Source organism: Cynocephalus volans, chromosome 9 (genome assembly GCF_027409185.1).
Source record: "Cynocephalus volans isolate mCynVol1 chromosome 9, mCynVol1.pri, whole genome shotgun sequence".
Classification (NCBI taxonomy): Eukaryota; Metazoa; Chordata; class Mammalia; order Dermoptera; family Cynocephalidae; genus Cynocephalus; species Cynocephalus volans.
Window position 1 is genome coordinate 105,983,400 of NC_084468.1, and position 21,754 is coordinate 106,005,153.

A 21,754-nucleotide genomic window follows, 5' to 3' on the forward strand; every position below is an offset into this window, starting at 1 on the left:
TTATTGGTGCGAAAGAACTTTTAGAAAGTTTCCAGAAGAATTTTTTTTTTTTTATCATAAGCTTGGATCTTTCATTGTTAAGTTTGTCAGAATTTTTCAATAGTCCCTCTGGCTGTTTTATGCTATACTTAGAAATTAATAAATACATAAAATTAAGATTTAAGAGTCAAAGAAGAATTTTAGTTTTCAAACTGACCATGAGATTTATAAAAATGATTCTCACAGATGAGCTATAAAGGAAAAACATTTGGAGTATATGCCTCTTACAGTAATTTCCTGTTACTTAAACAAATAGCTTCAAGTATATCTTTGGCGTATTTGTACTTCCCACTTTTGAAATGACCTAATTAGGAACTAGGATGCATACTCTGTTGAAACTATTTGACAGTCTGATTGTCTCTTGGAAATTGGACGTACCTTGCAGACATCACATCAAGAATATAACTAAAGCTACTTTACTCTGAAATATTGTCATATCTTCAAATTTTCTCAAATTTGAAGAAATTTGAAGAAATTCTCAAATTTTTTCAAAATTTTATATAAGGTGACGTTTGTAAGTTTGGATTCATCAGGATGCCTAAAACTAGAATATGATATAAAAAGCTATCATTTTGCCAAATTGTTATTTCTATGTTCAAACCTGTGATTTAGCTTCTCCTTAAGTGATACGATTTTTTTTAAAAGATGAATTTAAAAACTCTGAAATCAGAGTTTTACTTGAAATCCTTCAGAATTCAAAATACAATGAAAATTATAAAAAAGGATTTTGTGTAATGGCCAAAAGGTAAAATGCTTTTAGATTTCAAACATGAACACTTCTGACTCAAGTAGCCTTCAGCTTTGAAGTGGGACCTATACATAATGAAACCAGTAAACCTTCAGATTTTCAAAACTGAAACATAAACTCTCACAGAGGCAGGCTCTTTGAATTGTGTCATTGCTACTTCTAACTAACCCTAGGTATGGTAACACTTTAATGCATTTTTTAAAATGCAAATATATTACTATGAAATAAGGCATTTATTTGCCTTATCATAAATTAAGATGTTCTATAGCCATTTATATAACGTTTAATGTAATTTAATCCTAATATACTACTTGCACATTGATACCTGAAAGATGACTGAAAAGATAAATGAAAAATAAAAGTATAATGCCAAAAAAATTACAAGTGCTGCCTCATTATCTTCTTCTATGTTGGGTTGTCTATGATTGGTTGGTATCCCTCTATTGTTGCTTTACAGACTACTTGATTTTTTAGCTTAGAAACTTGTACAAGAATTTTTATTTAATTTGTTATTTTTAACTTTATAATACAATGTTTTTTCAGAATGTGTCCATATATTTTTCTCTTTCGGATTATTCTGCCTGGAGCAGGATGAGCCTTTTAATTTGCATTCTTTGATCCTTTTTCAGTAGCTTTCAGGTTGAACACCATTGTTACTCTTGTTGGATTTTCTCGGGGCTTAAATATGGTTTGGTCTGCCCTTGTTACCTGTCACCATCTACTTGGTATATCACACCCACTGACCAGGCTGGGCTTCCTCCCGTTATCTGCAGCTGTGTCTGTCTCAACATGGTCTGTATCACCCACCCTGTAGGCATTATTCCTTTTCCTTACTTCTAGCCTTTTCCATCCTATTGAAACTAATCCTTCTGTGTCTTTGGGTAATATGTGATGCAATAACCCTTTCTGTGTTTGTTCTAATCTTTTAATAAGCATATTATATCTAAACTTACTAGAGAATAACTACTGTTTATATTTCTGTTGTGCAGAGGTTAATGTTTGAACGACAACTGATTTTTGTGATAATTCTATTTATGTTCTCTTTATCAACATGACAACATGTTAAAATCTTAACATGTTGGGAATAGCTCACAATATGAAACTTTCACTTCCAATTTCATTTATATAAATATGAGAAGATATGGGAATTCTTTAGTAAATGCCAAGTTTGACAAAGAGTTTCTTACACTTAGTGGGACAGGAAATTCTTTCCTGCACAGCTTCTACTCACTTCCCATTATGAAAACTTTGGGAAATGTGCTGGAAAAATCTCTTTAATCATAGTAGTAAGCGGAGGGACCTAGTATATTTTGAATGCCAACCAAGTGGCAAACATTTCATATTTGATATAACTTAATTTTATATCAAATTCTTGTGAGATTGCTTTCTTGCTATTATTTTTTGTTATGGAAATTGAGTTTCACTAATACTAGGCATACTTGCTCATGTTAACATCTGGCGCAATCAGGACCGAAGTGTGTACCTAACTCTAAATCCCATGCTCTTTCTTAAAAATTTTGCTGCACTCATTCATTACATTTTTATTTGGTAAAAGTAAGATCTTTTGAAGAATGTAAGGATAAAAGCTCTTAAACTACCTTAACTACTTCTGTTGGTAAAAAAATTATTTTTATCTGATTTAAAAAAAAGTTTATTGGAAAGCAATTTAGCACATCCCTTCTCTCCCTAATTGGTAGAAGAGGAGAAGGAAATAAATGCTAAATTATTTGGTGAATGAATGTCCAATGATAAATTAAAAGCTTCCCAAATATTGTTAATGGTAATTTTCTTTTGATAAACACATTATAAAATGGAAAAAAAATTTAATGTTTTGATGTCAGAAACAATGATCTCCCATGTCTTTATATTTTAAAAAAATCTATTTTATTTTTGTAAATTTTCTTAATAATTAATCTGTGTTCTAAGATTAATTTTTAATGTTTTATGGGAAAGATGGATTTCCGTCATGCTGTTAGAAGCTTAGGGAACTAGAAATACTGCAAAAATAAATTAAAGGCTAGTTGTCCTTTTGGGGAACATGGATCTAGATTTTCTGATTGTTGAAATAATACGTTTTTGTAAAAACAAAACAAAACTTATAAAATTTTGATAGAACACTTGAATATTGTAGTATTTTCCTCTAACTTAAATTGCTAGTTTTTGACTGATTATCTCCTGTGTTTCATATAAGGAGAATGATACTGCTAGAGACATTGAAAGACCAAGGAATATGTTGGAAATTAAAAAAGAGCTTCAATCTCTCCTTGCTTCAATGTATCCTCCCACAGCTGTTAATAATTTTTCTTAGACAGTGGAAAGCATAGGAAGTGTCTCTATTTCTTTGTGTCACCCATCACTGCACATACAGTACAGGTTTCTGCAAATGAAAGGAACTTCTAATAAAATGACATTGACAAATAGTAACATCCAAAACAGATAACTGATCAATATGAGAGTTAGGATATGTGTTGAATGCATCAATTGTCCAAAAATGTACTAATTTACAGAAAATTTTGAAGACATCAGCAATTTTACTTTAACCTCTCTTTGAGGAGCTACTGTACTTGAATTGACATCTTGCTACAGAATAACTGGAAGTTTATAATACTAGAGTTTAATTTTGCTGGAAAGAAACGTCATCATCCCACTGATTTTTAAAGTAGAATTCATTTAGTGTAGTTCTTTCACAGAGAAGTTCCATTTCCTACGGTTTATTTATTAACAACCTATTAATACGTAAATTATCAGGTATATGCAAGTAAGGACTGCGGAAAAAGAAATAAGGAGACTAGACATGGACTTTGGTGGTTTTATTTCACTGTAACTTTTTCTTTTGTTGCTTCATTAAAACATCTTCTAAACAGCTTTGTCAGATTTAGGATAAAATTCAAATAAAGCATTGTATTCTATTTTTATTATGATGTTTTCCATTAGAAAATATATTAAAAGTTACTGCACTATGATCCATATTAATATTTTGTAAGACTGGCAAGTATAACATTTGACATTGCTTAACTTATCTGATTATATCATATCTGATTATATTCTCGTAGGCAACCACCAGTCCCACTTTTCATTTTCCAAGTTATTATAAAGAAAAAAACAATATATATGTATTCCTTACAATACCCTTGACATAAACTTTCTGAACTTTAATTCCCTTATTTGTGATTCATTAAGATTCTTCTGTTTCAAACTAGAGAAAGTAACTCTGGCTGACTTAAAAACTTGACTGGAGAGATGCTGAGTGACTCACAGAGATGATGTAGAACATGGTTAATTTTTTTTTTTTTTTTTTTTTGCCTTAAACAACAGAAATTTATTCTCTTGTAGTTCTGGAGGCTGGAAGTCAAGATAAAGGTGCCAGCAGGGCTGGTGTCCTCTGAGGTCTCTCTCCTTGGCTTGCAGGTGGCCACTCTCTTGCTGCCTCTTTATGTGGTCTTTTTTTGTACTGAGGCATCTCTGGTGTCCCTCCATATGTCCTGATCTCTTCTTATTATAAAACACCAGTCAGATTGGATTAGGGATCCACTTAAAGCTCTCATTTTAATATACTACCTCTTTACAGCTCTATCTAGAAATACATCCACATTCTGAAGGGGTCTAGGGATTGAGGTTTCCACATATGAATTTGGGGCAACAAGATTCATTGCATAACAATGATTATGTGACAAAAGACCATGAGATCTAGGGAGGAAGGAAAGGGGAAAACTATTTTCAAAGAAAGAAGCAATCTGCAGATTGAGGAATGCAGCCTCCCGGGAAAACCAAAAGTACGTGCTCCGAAAAAGGGAAGGGGAGGCTAGCGTTTGAAGTCTTACAGGGTCAGTCCTACATATGTATTTAGCAGGTTTGGGGAAATTCTATGAATATTTATGAGAGAGGCCAAGCGTGTGCACAGTGGGTAAGCATACATAAAGAGCATACTCTCCATGTTCATTTCGGGGTGGGGTTTTAATATTAAAATGAAGTGGAATGTGGCTCTTTTTGTCAAAAGGTGAGTCATAGGGCACAAAGATGGTTTATGCAGTCTCTATAAACACTTCCCAATTGGTGTGGGGTGTGCTGCAGTTTGTCAGGAAAGGAGTTTTCTGAGGCCGGTCCTCTGTCCAATCAGAGTTGTGACGGGACCACAAAAGAGGGGGTCAGTTCGCTGGTGTCAGGTGCTCTGTCCAGGTACGTTGGGAAATTTCCAGTTGTAGTTGTTTGTACAGTGTTTTTCAGGTACTGGTTTCTGCTTACTTAGAGGAAAGAAAAACCTTGTGGCAGTTATTAATATATCTTTGTGAGCATGCGGTTCGTATCTAACCCCTTATCCTGCTAGGGCTGTTTGGTTCTGCTTTGTAAGAACACGGTTAATCTTAAGGGCCTAGGGAGTGACTACTACCTCCCCAAGGCAGTGTGCTGGCTTGAAGTTGTCAGAGAGAACACTGAAATTTTTTCTGGTTTGTTTCTTGGAGATAAAATGCATTGGTAATTCTCTTGGACACATTTGAAAAATAAGTGGTGGCCATTAAACAGCTATATTTATGACAAGGGGGGGGGATAATTGTTGCTACCAAGGAGAGGGAAAGAGTAGGAAGTCAGAGACACTAAAGGGAGACAGGCAAAAGAGAAAGTAAAAATAAAAATAACAAAATGATAAAGTTGTGGAGGGAAAGGCAGAATACACAGGTATTAGATAGGAAATGACAGTGGCATGTTATGAATGCCGTCCCTCCTCGAGACTCCACAAATCTTCAGGACAGACTGTACAAACCATGAGAAAATCCTTGCAGGGATTAGATTACTTATGGAAACTCTGATACGTTCTGATTTTTACAACCAAGTTTATATGCAGATTGACATGAGGTTTGGAGGTTGTGGTGAAATGGTAAGAGAGATGGCAAGCCATATCAAGGGCTGGACACCTCCAGCTGATTTCTGGGATTCTTAGTCAAGGAAAACCCGAAGTTCACAGAGCTTAAATATTTTGGTCAAACTCCCTGAGTTACTTACTGTGCTGCATGTTGGAGATATAAAAATAAATCGGGTTCTTGCTCTCTAGGAGCAAATAGAGAAGAAAGGGAAACAGTCACATAAACACAGTAGTTGATAAAGCAATGTTATTAGTATGATGATGACCAAATGTATGGAGCGGTGTAATTAGGAGCATAGAAGAGGAAATGAATAGGTGCCTCGGGAAGACGTCTCTGAGGGAAGCTTTACTAGGCCAGGAAGAAGGCTGCTGACTGCTGCTTGTGGAGGGTGTTCTGGGAAGAGCTGTTTGACTGTACATTGTCATGGAAGCCATAAGAAGGAGTTTGTTCTTTATTCTACAGGCCACTGGTTTTCCATTTTTTAAAAAAACAGAGCCCCCTTTTCATCAAGTGAACTCTTAAATGGAGCTCTAATCTACAAATCAGAAGAAAGTGGAGCTTCTCTCTGTGAATTAGGTAGACGATCAGGGCTCTGAGCACTTAACTCCCTGTCGCCCCTGGTGGTGGCTCTTAGGACTTCTCGAGGGGGCACTTCTGTCATACCCGCTGGAAAACACCAGTGCCTCTGCCAGTTTTACTGGGCTGCCAAAGGGTGGAACAGAGAGTGACTGATTCATTATTTGAATTTTGTGCTTTCCATTTCTCCCTCCTCTGCTCTTCTTTATGAGTGTATGGGATCTGCATAGGGATTTTTTTTTCATCACCATGAATTATATTCCCACATTATCCTATTAGAAGGCCTAAGCAATTACAGTCTTGGTTATTCATAATCATTTTCTTCAGTGTTTGCAATAAAAGTGTTCTCGCTGATTTCCCTAAGGCTTTTATGGCACACACGGCTTGTGTGAAGGATACTTGAGGGAAGAATTCGGTGCCGGGGCAGGGGTGGCTCAGTATGGAGCAGAAACCAGCACTGAGATGATTTACAAAACTTAATTCATTCAGCGGAAGTTCAAGGCCCAGTGCTTCTGGAACACAGCAAGCTGCTCCTGGAGAGATCAGCAAGGGTGCAAGGCAGGGCACCCAGCTGACATGTGGACCACAGTTGCAGCCCAGGTGAAGGTTAAGCAGTTGTCAATCCACACCCAGAGTGAAGGCTCTGGAGAGGAACATGGGGGCTCTAGAGGAGTGAAGCGGTGAAACGGCAGCCCCAGAAGAGCAATTTGAAGAGGAAGCGACACAGAGGGCAGAGGGGCTGCTACCTCACAGGTGTCTGGTTAGGGGGGCTAGGTGAATGGCGGTTCTGTAAATGAAGATAGGGAATAGAGGACGGTGGGTTTGTAAAGGAAGGGTCCATCAGTTCCTCTTAGGACATGCTGAGCTTTCTATTAGGAATCAGGAAAGAGGCCTGGATTAAGAAATGGGAATGCGGAGGTCTCAAATTAAGTGTTACCTCATCTCTTGAGATAATTTCGAGGTTATATTCTTTGCATCTATTCTAACATCCATCAACAGAATCAAAGGAAGAGAGAAGTGTTTATTCTTATTCTTGCCATGCCAAATCTCGCCCAATCTTGTAATCCCCTGAGAGAAATGCAAAGCGTGTCAGCCGAGGTCAGACCCTGAGATCTCACACTCGCGTTCCCTCAGTTTACCTTCCCAGGGCAAGGATACAGCCCTGAGGGTGACAAACACGCATGAGGTGACAACCTGAGCCTTTTAACCAGCACTGACGTCTCTTCAAATACTCTCCTGATATAGTACGTCAGGATCAGGGTTTTGTTTCCGCAGTCGATTCTCGCCACCACATTCTTGTCCTCAGAGCCTGCCTGTCCCCGGGAGGTGCCGCGTCCTCTTTCTTTTAGGCACCCCTACGAGCTGGATTTCAGGGGGGACATCAAGAGAAAGGCTGTCTTCTTTTGACTCCGTGCTCCCTTTTTCTTCCGCTTCAGCCAGCGGTGCTCCCGCCCGCAGAGGCGGCTCTGGGCGGAGGGGGCTGGAGCGTGTGTGGCTGAGGCACGGGGGTCGCCGTCCCACGGCTGCACGCAAGGGGCCCCCGAGCTGCAGAAGGGGCCTCGAGGCCATCTGAGCACACGCGCGCCGGCAAAGAGCAGACCCGGGAACATCAGTTAGTAACGTGGATTCTCCCAGCAAAAAATTCTCAGTGATGTCAAGCACATTGGGAAGCCCTAAGGGTTGGATTTAGTTTACCAAAACAGTATGTCCTTACCCTCATACATTGAACTCTTCCTTCTGATACTGAAATGAAAGAAAGTGGAAGGGAAGCGGATAAATTATTTTAACTTCTGGGTGCGGTACACAGAACAGTGAAATTCATGCGACTAAATTCCCATAAACGTTGAAAGTCCCCTCAGATTACTCAGCAATTACTGGTGAAGTTAATCGTTTCTATATCTCAAAATTATCACTTCCTCTAGGAGGCTTAAAGTGGCATTTGTCAGTATTCTTGGCAACATATTATACACACAAGGATTTGAGACAAAATTGGGAAAAATTATTAGCTTTATTATACAAATTTTTCAATTCGAATAAATCTACCCAGTCACAGGGACCTTTAGTACTGCCTACAGGATTGGGGAGGCAGAGGCAGAGCATGTGTGTGATATGTGTATATGAGGGTGCGTGAGAGTGTGTGACGAGTGTGGGGTGTGTGCGTGTGGTGTGGTGTCTGTATGTGGTGTGTGTGTGTATGAGGTACATATGTTTGTGGGCTGTGTGTGTGGAACGTGTGTGTTATGTGGTATGTATGTACATGTGGAGTGTATGTATGTGTATGCAGTGTGTGTGGTGTGCACGTGTATGTGGAGTGTGTGTGGTGTGTGCAGTGTACGTGGTGTGTGTGTGTGTGATATGTATGTGTATGTGGTGTGTGATATGTATGTTTATGTGTTGTGTGTGTGTTGTATGTATATGTGGAGTGTGTGTGTACATATGTGTTTGTGGTGTGTGTGTGTCTGTGTATGTAAAGTGTGTGTGGTGTGTGCGTGTGTGCTGACAGAAGTTTCCTTTTCTATGGAATCACAATGACAGGGTATATAACTGTTCCCCACGGCACCTTTCTCCCTTGGAGCAAAAGTCTGATAAAAGTGAAGAGATATATATGTAAGAATGAACTGGGCAAGAAACATTATTTCTAAAATTATTAGAAAGTAGGGATTATAGCAAATATTTTCTTTTCTTTTGAGCCGTGTAATTGGGACTTAAGCAAATGTGAGCCAGGGAAAGAAGGATCACAGTGTGTCTGCAGCAGCGAGGCTACGGACTTTCCATCTCTGTATGGTTTAATATCATGGGGATCCCCAGAGAGATGGAAAGAAAAATGGCGGAAATAAAAAGGGCAAAGGGACTCTCAAGTTGGGGAGGATAATGGCTGGTAAATGACTCTGTTATCCCTTCCTAATATGGATTCATCCAAGAGCAGTGCATAGAAACAGGAGTAATATGAGATATTGTGTGCTGCCGAGACATTTTTTCACAAATAAGTAAGTATTCAAATAATGATTGCTAAATTGAATCATTGAATTGAGAGGTTATATGTCTTTTAGATTTGATTCTACTAGTAACTGAGCTGCATTAAAACTATTGATACAGAAAAGCAATCATTCAGGTCCATACTTTTACTGTTTAATGCACTTTAACATTATGTGTACACTTTTCTTTTCCCATGTAGTAGTCTAAATGAAATAACACTTCTCTTAACTCAGGAGATAACTTACAAATTCCACACAATATGTAGCATTTTCTCTTATCAAAATATTTTCTCCTAAGAAGTAAGCTCCTGTAATGCAACTTGATGAAAACCCCAAAGGACCATAAAAACATGTACAACTTGCTGAGGTAATCTACAAAGCAGAACTGCAGCAGGCAAACAGACTGGGCAGGTGCTTCAGACAGTTTTGAATCTTGGCTGTGCCATTTACTTGCCTTGAGACCCTGAGAAAATGATGAGATCTTTCTGTGCCCTTGATTAATCATCTGTAAGAGGGGATAATTATCTCTCTCTTGCCAGGTGAGAGAGCTCAGTAAATAAACTAAGGAAAGTCAGCTAGAAGTAAGGCCTTGCTCAATAGTACTAGCAATTTAGTCCAAAATTCGTAAGGAAAATGGAGTCCAAGACAAAACAAAAGTAAGTTAGGGAGGAGCAGTAGGGGTTGACCAAACTCGCAGACCTAAATAGACCCCCAAAGAAGATTTTCTTCTAACCTCACATCACAAACAAAACAAGTTTTCTCCTCATGTGATACCTTCAAGTCATAGATCAAATTCTCCAGGTCACCAAAAACCTAAAATATTCCTAGTAAGACTGACCATGTGACTTCCTCTCCTTTCAAAGGGATACAGATGTTCCTCACACAATTTCCACAAATTGCCTGTGAAAATGAAGTACAAGCCACAGATGAGAATGAGTTGAGACAAAGAAGTCCCCAGACGATAGGAGGGACTGCCTGATGCTTAGTCCAGGGTGTGGAAATCCGTCCTCGAGAACCGCAGTTGCATTCCAAGCAAGGAGTCCTCTTCCCATATGCGTAGCCCCCAACTTGGAGTTCAAATTAAATTAGATTTCACTTAAATTGGATTTTCTCCCCTTACATTAGCATTTATACTATTTTGCCAATGTTTGGCAATTCGCTAATTAGTAATAGGATGACTTTAGACTGGATAGATAAATCCTGTTTTACTGCTGCTGAACAGATCTGTAACTGGCCTATTGAGGGACACTCTGTTGTATGTATGTTTGGTTTTTATTCTGCTGGGCATGCCTCAGTTGGCAAACTTAACCCACCACTAGAAATTGACATTACAATGATTTTTTCACTAATCTGAGGAAATGAATGTTTAAGAATACTCCAAAATATTTTCATGCAGCTGACTTGTTAACTCTGTTATTTTTCTGATTTATTTATACTGAAGTAATGACAGAGAATGATTTGTCTTTTTGATAAATAGAAGCAAAAACAAACCTTTAGCAAATTAATATAGGAGAAGGATAATTCTTTCTCAAGAATTATGTTCTGTAGTAGCCAAAGACTGATGCTGAAAATATTTAATTTCCTGAGGCCTTTCACCTTCCCATTACACAAATCTTCAAGTATATCCAAAAATTGAAAGAAAAATAGTTTGAGATGAAATTAAGCAGCATAATTTTTGGAAGTTGGGAAACTAGTTTCAGCAGTATGTCTTGATTGTTTGATTAGAGTACATATTCAGCTGATCCTCCTGGTTTTATTTAGGTATTTCTAGAAACACAGATATCTGTAGATCTCACACTTCTAAGTTATGAATAACCTCACAAAGAGGATCTCGAGTAGGTCCTAGCAGAATCCTTATTAAATGGATAAACAATACTTTTAAATCTGCTTAATCTTTAGACATCTGTCACATCACTGTATCATTTAATCACAATAAAATCTGGGTACATTTAATTTCTATTTTAATTGGTTTGAGAAGTCACAGTTATGTTTTTCATTAATAATTATTCAGATCCATAGGAAGAAAAGATACAGATTTAACCATAAATCCATATATCTCTGAACGACTTCTATAAACATATGTGGGCATAGCAAAGCCATCACCATCTCATTAGGACTTTATCTTTCATAATCTATTCTACCTAAAAATGAAGTAGGCTTATAATTTCTTATCATCTTAAAGAAATAGCTTCATGTTTAAAATTTTATTCAGATTGAATCACTCATTTAATTTAAGGAAGTATATACACCTCTTCAATCCTATTTTAAGGCCTATAATGATGAGCATAGTATCTAGTCAAACTGGCTAAAGAACTAAGCCCCTGTGAAAAAAATAGGAACAATGTTAAAAATTTACAACTGCAGAAACTTTTTCCCCCATGAAATATATATATATATATATATATATATATATATATATATATATATTTTAAATCAACATACAACATCACTGCACCAGAAAATAGAGTTACTTAAATCATGGAATCAACTTTGTAAATCCAACAGCAGTATGCTGAAGAGCTTCAAGGAGTGGCACATAATCCATCTTCCAAATCTCATTTTGAAGATTCTGGAAGTTGTGTTTGGTTCTATCATAACTGGCTCTTCAGACTTGATCACGATCTCAGCTGTCAGAAGCCTTTTCCTCCATCTATGCCAAAGGGAAACACTACCAGGCACAAATAATTGAGTGTATGATGTGCCATGTGGCAGAAACAAGCCACAGCAAAAATAAAAAAGAGGTCCTCAGCCAAACTCTCCTTTTGCCCATGTCCTCCGCTGCTGTACGCTTCTACTGATTGACTTTCTTTTCTGAGGAGAAACCTATGAAAAAGAGCAAGACAATGTTTCAGATTAAAAATTAAAATTTCATTTCTTTTCATCAGGCTTACAGTGAGCACAAACTTCTAAGCTGGCAGAAAGAGAGATATTTTATTCATGAGCTCCCCACAAGTTTACACTGAGAAACCAAGAGGCGGGAAATGGAGAGTTATTATTTTAAGCATTGACATATGCTTACCATTTTGTCAAATCAGTTGTGGCCTAGTTCTAATCATGACTGAAGAGGAATGTTCTATATGAATTCTCATTCTTGCTGGCATTTTGTAGGCTTGGGCATTTGCTTATGAAAGTAAGTCATATATATTGCTATTAGGTTCAGTATTTATTGCAGAGAAGGATAACTTGCCAAATGAACTAACTTTTAAAATATGGTGCTGGGTACATTATTGTCAAAGATATAGAAAAGATCACAGTTCTTAAGATGTGTTAGTGTATTGTGAAGACCAATACAAAAAATTTAGTTTATTTTAGTCGGACCAGGATAGAAGGCCATAAGTGAGTACCACAAGGAAGACAAAATCAAAGAGGTTTACTCTTGACAAGAGGAAAAAAAAAATCAGAAATGCCAAGAAATAAAGTGTTTTTCTTATTCATAATAACTTAAAAATGGGTTGAATGTTTTAGACTTGCTGCCCTGCAATTGGTATACCAAAGACATTCTAAACTAACATTTTAGTAACAAAAAAGCAGACAGCAAGATAAGAAATCACTTATCCAGGCTTAAAAATTTTGCTGCTGAGAACTGGGGCCATTACATTAAAAAGATATCTAGGGCAGACTGGTTAACTCAGTTGGTTAGAGTGTGGTGCTGATAACACCGAGGTCAGGAGTTTGGACACCTGCACCAGCCAGCCACCAAAAATAAATAAGTAGATGGATGGATAGATAGATAGATAGATACATAGACAGATAGATAGATAGATATCCAATATGTTGAAAACCTAAATTTGAACCCAGAAGTATAATCCACTGGTCTGACCAATCTGAAGTTAAGATTTAATCTGTTAATAATACCTACCCCTAAGTATCTTAAAATATTAAAAAACTAACTCCTTTGTAAGTTGTACAGTGCTCTTGTGAAATAGGTATAGAGTCAAGGCTCATAATCTCCATGTCTTAGATGGAGAGAGACTGTGGCCTATGAGATAATCCATGGTAGAACGGAGATTTGAATAAAAACAAAGACAGGTCTTTAATTTCTATAAAAAGGCAAAGTTTTCCTATACAGTGAAGGTGGGAAGAGACTTCTGTCCTGAAACTTGGCTCCACATTTATAATGGCAAGAGAAGAGAAATGCCACAATGGTATCATGGGTCCTCACAGTGCCAGAAGGAGCTGGCTTTTCCTTATTGGCTGGTGAAGAACTCCACCCACTAACTGTGCACCTGATTGTTCATTAATGTTGCATTCCATGCTTTTATGCTCTCAACAGTGAAGGCTAAACAGTCTGACGATAAAGTGATCTGAATATGACCCAGAAACCCTATCTTTACTCCTCATCAAAGATTAGCTGAATCTGAAGCTCAGCTGGTCCTCAGAGGGGAGGGGTGCCAATGCAGAAGAGGGGTTGACAGGGCTGAGATGACCTCGCTCTCTACCTGCCCGCTAGCTTCAAAGAATGTGGATGTTTAAGGAAACCTAGGCAGGTAAACATACTTTCTTATTGACATGCAATAGGTAGCCTTGCTTTCCTTCCCTACAGGTTTCTATCTTCCATTTAAGAAAATTACTGGAATTTTATTTACCTGGTGGAATTTTAAGTATTGTAGACTTATTATGTGCATTTTTTTCATCTAGGCTCTATTCTTTCTCTCTCTCTCTCTCTCTCTCTCTCTCTCTCTCTCTGTGTGTGTATATTTACAAGGGCAGTTCAAAAAGTTTATGGAAAGATTTGTATTATCTTTTAATTCTATTTTTCCATGAACTTTTTGAAGTACCCTCATAATAGTTGTTATTTTAGAATGTTTATTATTTGCTTATAAAATCTATGCTTAGATAGAAATATATTTACCACCTATATGTTCGTGTGTGTGTGTGTGTGTATATCCTTTTACAGTTTAATATTTCTTTAGCAAAATCACTGAGTTTACTTATAAGCTGAACTTTATAGCATTATAATATGGGTAAAGAGGGATTTCTCCTGTAATTCTTTTTTAAAATTCTAGAAATAGGCATAAAATTATCTGTCTCTGAATTTTTATTAATCTTCTATATAACTACAGGTAAAATAATTAAGAAATAAATATATTTTATAAAACAAAAATATTCTTAATATTTTATCCATCTGTATTGAAAATTATACTAAATATGGTGTTTAAATTTTCTCTGTTTCTTACATCTAAGTATGTTTTACTATTTACAGTGGTTCTTTTATTTTTCATGCTGTCAGGAACAGAAAAAAATTAATTCAACTAACCCAACCATTTTACCAATATAAAAATTATCTGTAATGCTGAGATATAAAGGTAGTTTTAAAAAGGTACAAACTGAGAAATAAAGATATTGACTTTCAGGACTGGACCATCAGAATTTATTTGAATAAAATACATGCAAACTATGATATTATTATATTTTACTTAATATATAGCATAGAAGAATCCATATTGCTTAGTGGTTAAAATGTGGGCTTTGGAGTCAGACTGTCTGTGCTTGTCTATGTCCTACGTAATAACTAGCTGTGTGGACTTGGACAAGTTACATTATCTCTCTGTGCCTCAGTTTCCATATTTATAAAACAGGGACAAGAGCAGTGCTCATTTCATAGTATCACTATAAGGTTTTGATGAGGTAATATATATATAAAGCACCTAAAATAGTGTCTGGCATATATTTAGTGTTATGGGTTGAACTGTGTCCACCCAAAAGATATATTTAAGTCCTAATCCCTGGAACCTGCAAATGTGATCTTTTTTGGAAATAGGATGTAATCAGGTTAAGATGAGGTCACACTGTATCAGGGTGGGTCTTAATCCAATATGACTGGTGTACTTATACGAAGAGGAAAATTTGGTCACAGACACAGAGGGAACATGGCCACGTGAAGACAGAGACAAGGGTTGGAGTTATGTTGCCACAAGCCAAGGAAGACCTGGTGCTACCAGAAGCTGAAAGGGGCACGGAAGGAGCCTCCCTAGAGGCTTGGGAGGGATTGTGACTCTGCCAACACCTTGATTTTGGACTTGGAGCCTCCAGAGCTGTGAAAAATAAATTTTTGCTGTTTTAAGCCACCCAATTTTGGTACTTTGTTATGGCAGTCCTAGGAAATGAATTCAGTCATATTTAGTTAATTAGTTATTATCGGACATTGGTAAAGGCCAATTATAATATTTAGGCTTTGATCTATACTGTAAAGAAATAATTATGTTTGCTCACAGCCCAATCTCACATTCCTACATTTCATGCCTTTTCAAATATTCAAGAATTGAGCTCAAGCTCATTAGACAAAGTTCAACTCTGGACCATATGAAAAGTTTGGAATGTAGAGAAGTGACTGGCATGCAATGTATTCAGAAAACATAGCTTTTTGACGTTTCAGAAAGGAGGAAATGAACAACATGTTTTCAAGGTTATACTAATTCAACTATGCCAAAACTGTTCTAGAAATATGGAAGTCATTTTGCATCCCATTCTGATAACAGATCTAACAAGATTAAAATTTCTTTGTAAAATCTTATTTCTAAACAGAAACTATAGCCAATTAACATCTATAGACTTCAATATATTAAAAATACCATTATTTAATGCTATGTAGAGAGAAATCCAAGTAAGTCTCAAATGCCTTGAAAACCTTCATTTAAAATCTAGTTTTTGAAAGAAGAGTTGATTTTCAATGTGTCTCCAAAGCATTCTAAAATAACTACTGACAGCAACTGAGAGCAAAGCTGGAAATTAGCTGACCAGAAGAGTGTTTGATGTGGTACCTACCACCCTGAGTCCCTGGGCAGGGGCCCTTCACTAGGTCTCCAGTCTTTAGAGGACTCTGCTGTGGTCCTCCTCACAATGTGAGCATCCCTTCCTCCAGAACAGGATCCTGGTACCCAAATGCAAACCCCCAAATTTCCTGCCCTAATGGCCCTAGGCCCGCTTCTAGGACTCACATGGTTGTCTTCTCAAGGCCTCAAGGCTGTCCAAGGGGATGCTGTTTGTGGGTTGGTGAAGAGTGTGTGGATGAAGTTGGGACATGCCAGCTGGGCTGTCCTCAAGTTCACACTCAAAGTGAGAAGTTGGGAAGGGAAGGGGTGGATCCCAGGCAGGAGACCAAGGCTCAGGTCTCCCTGTGCCACCATTTTCTGGCACAGAACGGGTTTTGGATCTGAGCGTTGTAAATTTTACTCCTGCCTTCCAGGTATATTCATCAAAGCAGGAGCACAGGCTATGCTTTAACAGTTTCTAAGCTTGATTCATAATATTTATACATATACATGAAGCTTTCCATTTATTTTTGCTCCAGGTCCCAGGAATGTTAGAGGGTCTAGTGGCATTACTGAAATTTAATCACTTATTACCTGCAAAACCTTTTTAAAATGCCTGAAGCTACTTCTCAATAAACATTCGATGCATAAAAAACAGCGATTTCACATTTAACTGTCATAAAAGGAATAATTATAATGGAAGATACTAGGACAAAAATATAATGTGATATATTTGTTGGGGGTCAGAAAGGTAAATTTGTCAGGAGTCATAGGAAATTAATAAAAACAGAACTGGATGATCTACAAAGCACAACATACTAATTAATATTAATTTAAATATCCACATTTCTGAAAAGGTCACTTCTTTTAAATATAAGTAAAATATTTTAAGTAATTATTACAGAAATTTTAAGAAATAATTTCTGTTTATAGATGATCAGAGATAGAGTCTAATTTTTCCATTAATTTTTCCTTTCCTTGCTTGAATTTTGGTATTTCCAGCCTAAAACTTGGTATGTTGACTAGCAGTATATTCTTGAATGGTGCATAAATATATTAGCCATATAATAAAACAATGACTACTATCATAACAAAAATGTCTTATAATCAAAAGATTTTTAAACCTGTGATTTCTTAATAATCAATACCACAAAATTATTGTATGAGAATTCTGAGCGATGGGTTAAAGCTGCTGACCAAAATGAGCTTTCCTATTAAAATGAACAAAAAAATAGCAAGAATCACAGTAAAATTAAATAAATGGCACATGAATCATGTTTTACAAGGGTGATTTCAGAGCTCTTGCCAATTCTTATGACTTGGCTTGAGCTATAAAATAAACACCATCAGCTGTGGAAACTAGAAAAGTAGCAATAGGAGTCCCAGACAAGTACATTTTTGAGTAATAAATTTCTTTGGTGATCCTCTAGCCGTAATCAGTCTTCTTTCCTGCTGCAGACAATCTACGGTCAGCTGTCGTGCTGTGTTGGTACAGAGAAGGATGGGTTTCAAATGGCAGCATACCCCTGTCAGGTTCCTCCAGGGCTGTCCATGCACGGATTAGTTCACAGCATATCTATTACACACTTACACTTACATTGTACTGTGTCTTTTACCTATGATATTCTAAATGTCAAATGAGTAGCACAGATAATATATGTTGTGAGTTCATAGGAGGAAAAAATTGTTGAGGGTTAGACACTAATCATATTATCTAAGTTAGAGCCCCCATTCTCATTTTTATATCTATAACTTTTGGAAATTTTAATATAGTGAGGGGTAGATTTTCAAAGTCACTGTAGGATGTGATTCAAAGCACAGGTTTTGGAATCCTATATATCAAAGAATCTAATCCCAGTGCTAAATTTTACTAACTGTGATTTAAGCATGTTACTTTAATTCTCTAAGTCACAGTTTCCATATGTGTAAAATGATATAAAATAAAACCTATTTTTATAGAATTGTTGTGAAGATTAAAATAAATAATGTTTTAAAAATAGGTTACTAAGTAATAGAGGTTTATTTTTTACTGTAATTTTACATCTTCAGACACTGTTACAAAGTATGTTTATATATGACAAAGCTTATTATATTTTTCCTAAGTAGACAAAAATCTGTAGCTCTCATACGCTGACTACAAAGTTTAATTTTTGCATATTTTAATTAGTTTCTGAAGGTCATCACAATTCATTTCTATTTTATATAATTATTAGCTTCTATAACATTGGTCCAAGAAGAATCCAGTAGTGACATATAAATGGCCTATGATATTACTGAATTCTCTACTGAGTAACTGAATTTACCAGTGATTAAACTCAAATTGAGGGAGAAAATATCTTTATTATTCCTTCCAGGCCGACATAAAATGGAAAATTATAATTGAGTGGCAATTCAGCTATTATACAACAATAGATTCCAAGAACACAGACATTATGCAATAATCATCCTGGTTAATATTATGCCTTTTTAATCAAGCTCTCCATTATGGCTAGAACCCAAGAACTTCATTAAAACCACTGGTTATATTTGTGGTAGAAAGCAAAGAAGAAAGAGAGCCCTATAGTTTTCCTATAAAGACCTGGACATTTTATTATACAGTTCTCAATTTTTATATTTCTTTTCTATGATGCTACTGTAAGCTATGACCCTTGCCACTCCCGGTGCTGCTGTATATAGCTGTCCAGGTGGTGTATTGCACAACTCCAGGAGGCTCCATGCACATAGACTATCATGAAAAGCCCCTCAGACTTGTAAAGTTCACAACCTGCAAAACTACATGAGGTATCCCTGGCTCTCTACTTCTACTCCATAATGGACTTCTTGTATTAAGAACTAAAATTCTATGATCTCAGCTCTGAGCTAAATGAGATCAAATTTCAAGCAAGGCTTAAAATTAGAATATGGCTCATCTTCAGCTTTTCTAGATAGATTCAAGTATCTGAAAATTAAGTTAGAATCACAGGTGGGTTTCATATGAGACCTGAAACATGTAGCAGACATTGCTGGCTTTTGATTATATGTGATGAGAATAGAAGTAGGATTATGATTATAGCTCAGTTTATACAGCCCACTCGTGGGTGGCCCCATGAAACCATAGAAACAAGCAGTAGAAACTATAGCAGATTTTGGAAAGGAGGAGAATAAAGCAATGAAAAATAATATTAAAAAGTACTGTTGGTTGTGAGTACTTTATAGGTGACTTTTAGTCTTTTCCAGCATACTTGGAGGTGGGTGTTGTGGGCAACCCTGGCCTAAACTAAGAGTTCTGCCTAGGAGTCTGACATTTAGTCATAAGGGAACACACTTCTGAGCCTTTAGTTTCCTCTGTCTGTCTGCCAATGACATTTAAAACATCTGTCTAGCAAACCCAACCTGGAATAGTGGACATGCATCTGTCCTTTGTAGTAGAATCACAGAGCTTTGTTGTTGTTGTTATAATACAGCTCTGCTTAAAGTTTTCATTTCTAACCCCAGATGGAATTCTGACTTTGAGACTAGAATGGGAACAGAAGCCAGAATCATTTGCAGAGAATCAAACGTTTCTGCATTTGAACATTTTCTTTGTCTTAAGGAGTGCAATTTAACCCCAGGTGCATCAAATTAAAGTTGTGTATGCAACACAACTTTATAGTAAGTCTTCCTCAAGTACGAATGAATGTATGTTGAGTAAACATCCCCTAAAGATCCCATTAAAATGTAAACATAAAAGAATGAGCAATACAGCTGTGGTCTTACCATTTGCCTTGTGCTGTACATCTGGCGGAAGCTGGTCAAGAGCATACCACTGATAGTCTGGCTGTGTGGAACCATAAAACATTATTACAGCAATATGGACTTCAAACAAAACATACAGGCACATTAAAAATATAATTATGCTATGTGGCTTTTATTAAGCAGGCAACACAAAAGTAATTTCTATCCAAACCTGTGGCCAATCTTGCTCGTACGCCTTACCTCCCACATCAGTACCACCGTCTCTCCCTACCCCCTCCTAAATTCACTGCGCGTTTGGCCAGAATTTCTACTACTTTGGGATTTTGGCATGTTTGCTTTTTTTTCTTTTTTTTTGGAAACAGATGTGTTTTGGATATCTGCAGAAGTATAAACGCTTTTGTAAAACTTACTATAGCCCATAAATAAAACAAAGCAATTTACTATCAACAAATAGTCTTTATAAAACCCTCACACTGGAGGCAATGAGAAGGCCAGGAAAAAAAATACAAGTTTAGTTTTTCTAGTGGTTCAAGGAAGAAATCTAAGCTATTAAATGGAGACATGGTGTATAGAAGTTAAGGATGGTGAAACAGAATAAATCTTTCCCTTTGTACCGTTCCTTGGCAGAACCTATTCTCTAAATTGTACAGGTAGTTTAGACTAGACAGACCAGATTTTTCTCTTGGGATTTTCTCCTAGGTTTACACAAGTTAAGAACAGCTAGATATTGAATATCAGGGAACACCTGAAAGAAATTGCGTTGAATAAATAATAAGCAATAGACCTAAACTGTCAAGATAGCTCCAAGGCCAGCATCTTTGTATTTAACCCTTTGGAATGGAGCAAACTCAGCTTTACCTGCCCACAAAGTAAGTCTGTCTTCCCGCTCCAAATGATCACTCCTGCCTCTCACTTCCCCATAAGATATAGAAAATGGAGACCTTTTGTTCTATTATTCAATTATCTCCTAAAAATAACTCAAGGAAAATATCTCTGACAATGAGCCAACAGGGAGCATTTACAAGGCTGCAAGACCACTTAAAAGTAGCCTAAAAGTTCAATTATCTGACAAGACACTGAAAAATGCTGCTTTTAGTACAATCCAACCCCATTTTACCCCTACTCAGACACCTAGGTTCTTGGCTTCTTTTGGCCCATGAAAAAGCTAGAAGAGGAAATGAGATCACCTCTGTTTTTTATCTTCTCGTTTATTTTTAGATGTCTCAAATAACACATAGGATAAGTGACGTAAGCCTCAGTTTTATATTTCAGGAGAGATGCCAAAAGAAGGCAAATATACTGTAATTTTACCAACATTATTGCATATGATTTAACTCAGGCTTAGATACAAGCAAGAAACATGAAATATTTTAAAATTGACTCTGAGGGTTTTGTTGTAAATTCTACTGTTTATACTAAGATTTTGTTCAATCGACTACTGCTTGAAAATATAGGCCATTATGCATGGCTTGGAATCCTTTTTCAAATATAGACCTTTATTTGGTGATAATTTTATGTGATCTGGACTGCTGTGCCTCTTCTAATTGACAGGAAAGTTTGATTCACTACTATAGAAGGTCAATTCCTTCCTTCTTTCCATAAATAAAGATTTGACAAAACAGTCATTTTTATTCCTAGATAAACTTAAATGACTCATTGGTTTTATGGTTTACCTTTCTCAAGAATATTTCTCTAATTCCCCAGCAATAGGAGCTAACTTCTAGGTAAATTTCCATCTCTTTGGTTCCCACAGTCTTAGTTTTTGTCTACATCTTAAAAAGTATATATATAAGAAATGAGAATCATGTTTAAAGATTCCCAGAAATGCTTCTGGTAAAGACTGAAAAGTAACAAAAGAGATAAAATAAAAAATAAAAAAATATTTTTTTTAAAAAAGGAAACGGGGGAGGGAGAGACAGAACCAGTGACTGGCAACAACATGAAAGAACAAAATTCTCAGCAGTATGCTGTGTCATACCAGGATGAAATAAGAGATGCTCATTAAATCCCGACAAGCTTCTGCCACCCAAAGAATCATCATCTTCTCCCTTGAGAAAGTGGCTTTGAGTCACACTCAAATGCAAAAGTAGG

At 36.7% G+C, this 21,754-nt stretch overlaps 1 protein-coding gene across 1 annotated transcript in view; it reads right to left on the bottom strand.

Moving 5' to 3' along the window:
* Nucleotides 1-7,524: 7,524 nt before the first annotated feature.
* Nucleotides 7,525-21,754, bottom strand: part of TNIP3 (TNFAIP3 interacting protein 3) — a 115,837-nt gene continuing 101,607 nt past the window's right edge. The window contains exons 13-14 of the mRNA XM_063107475.1: nucleotides 19,685-19,745; nucleotides 7,525-7,895 (exon numbers count right to left, since the gene is read on the bottom strand). Coding sequence (XP_062963545.1) covers nucleotides 7,525-7,895; nucleotides 19,685-19,745 — 432 coding nt within the window. The remainder of the gene's footprint in view (nucleotides 7,896-19,684; nucleotides 19,746-21,754) is intronic.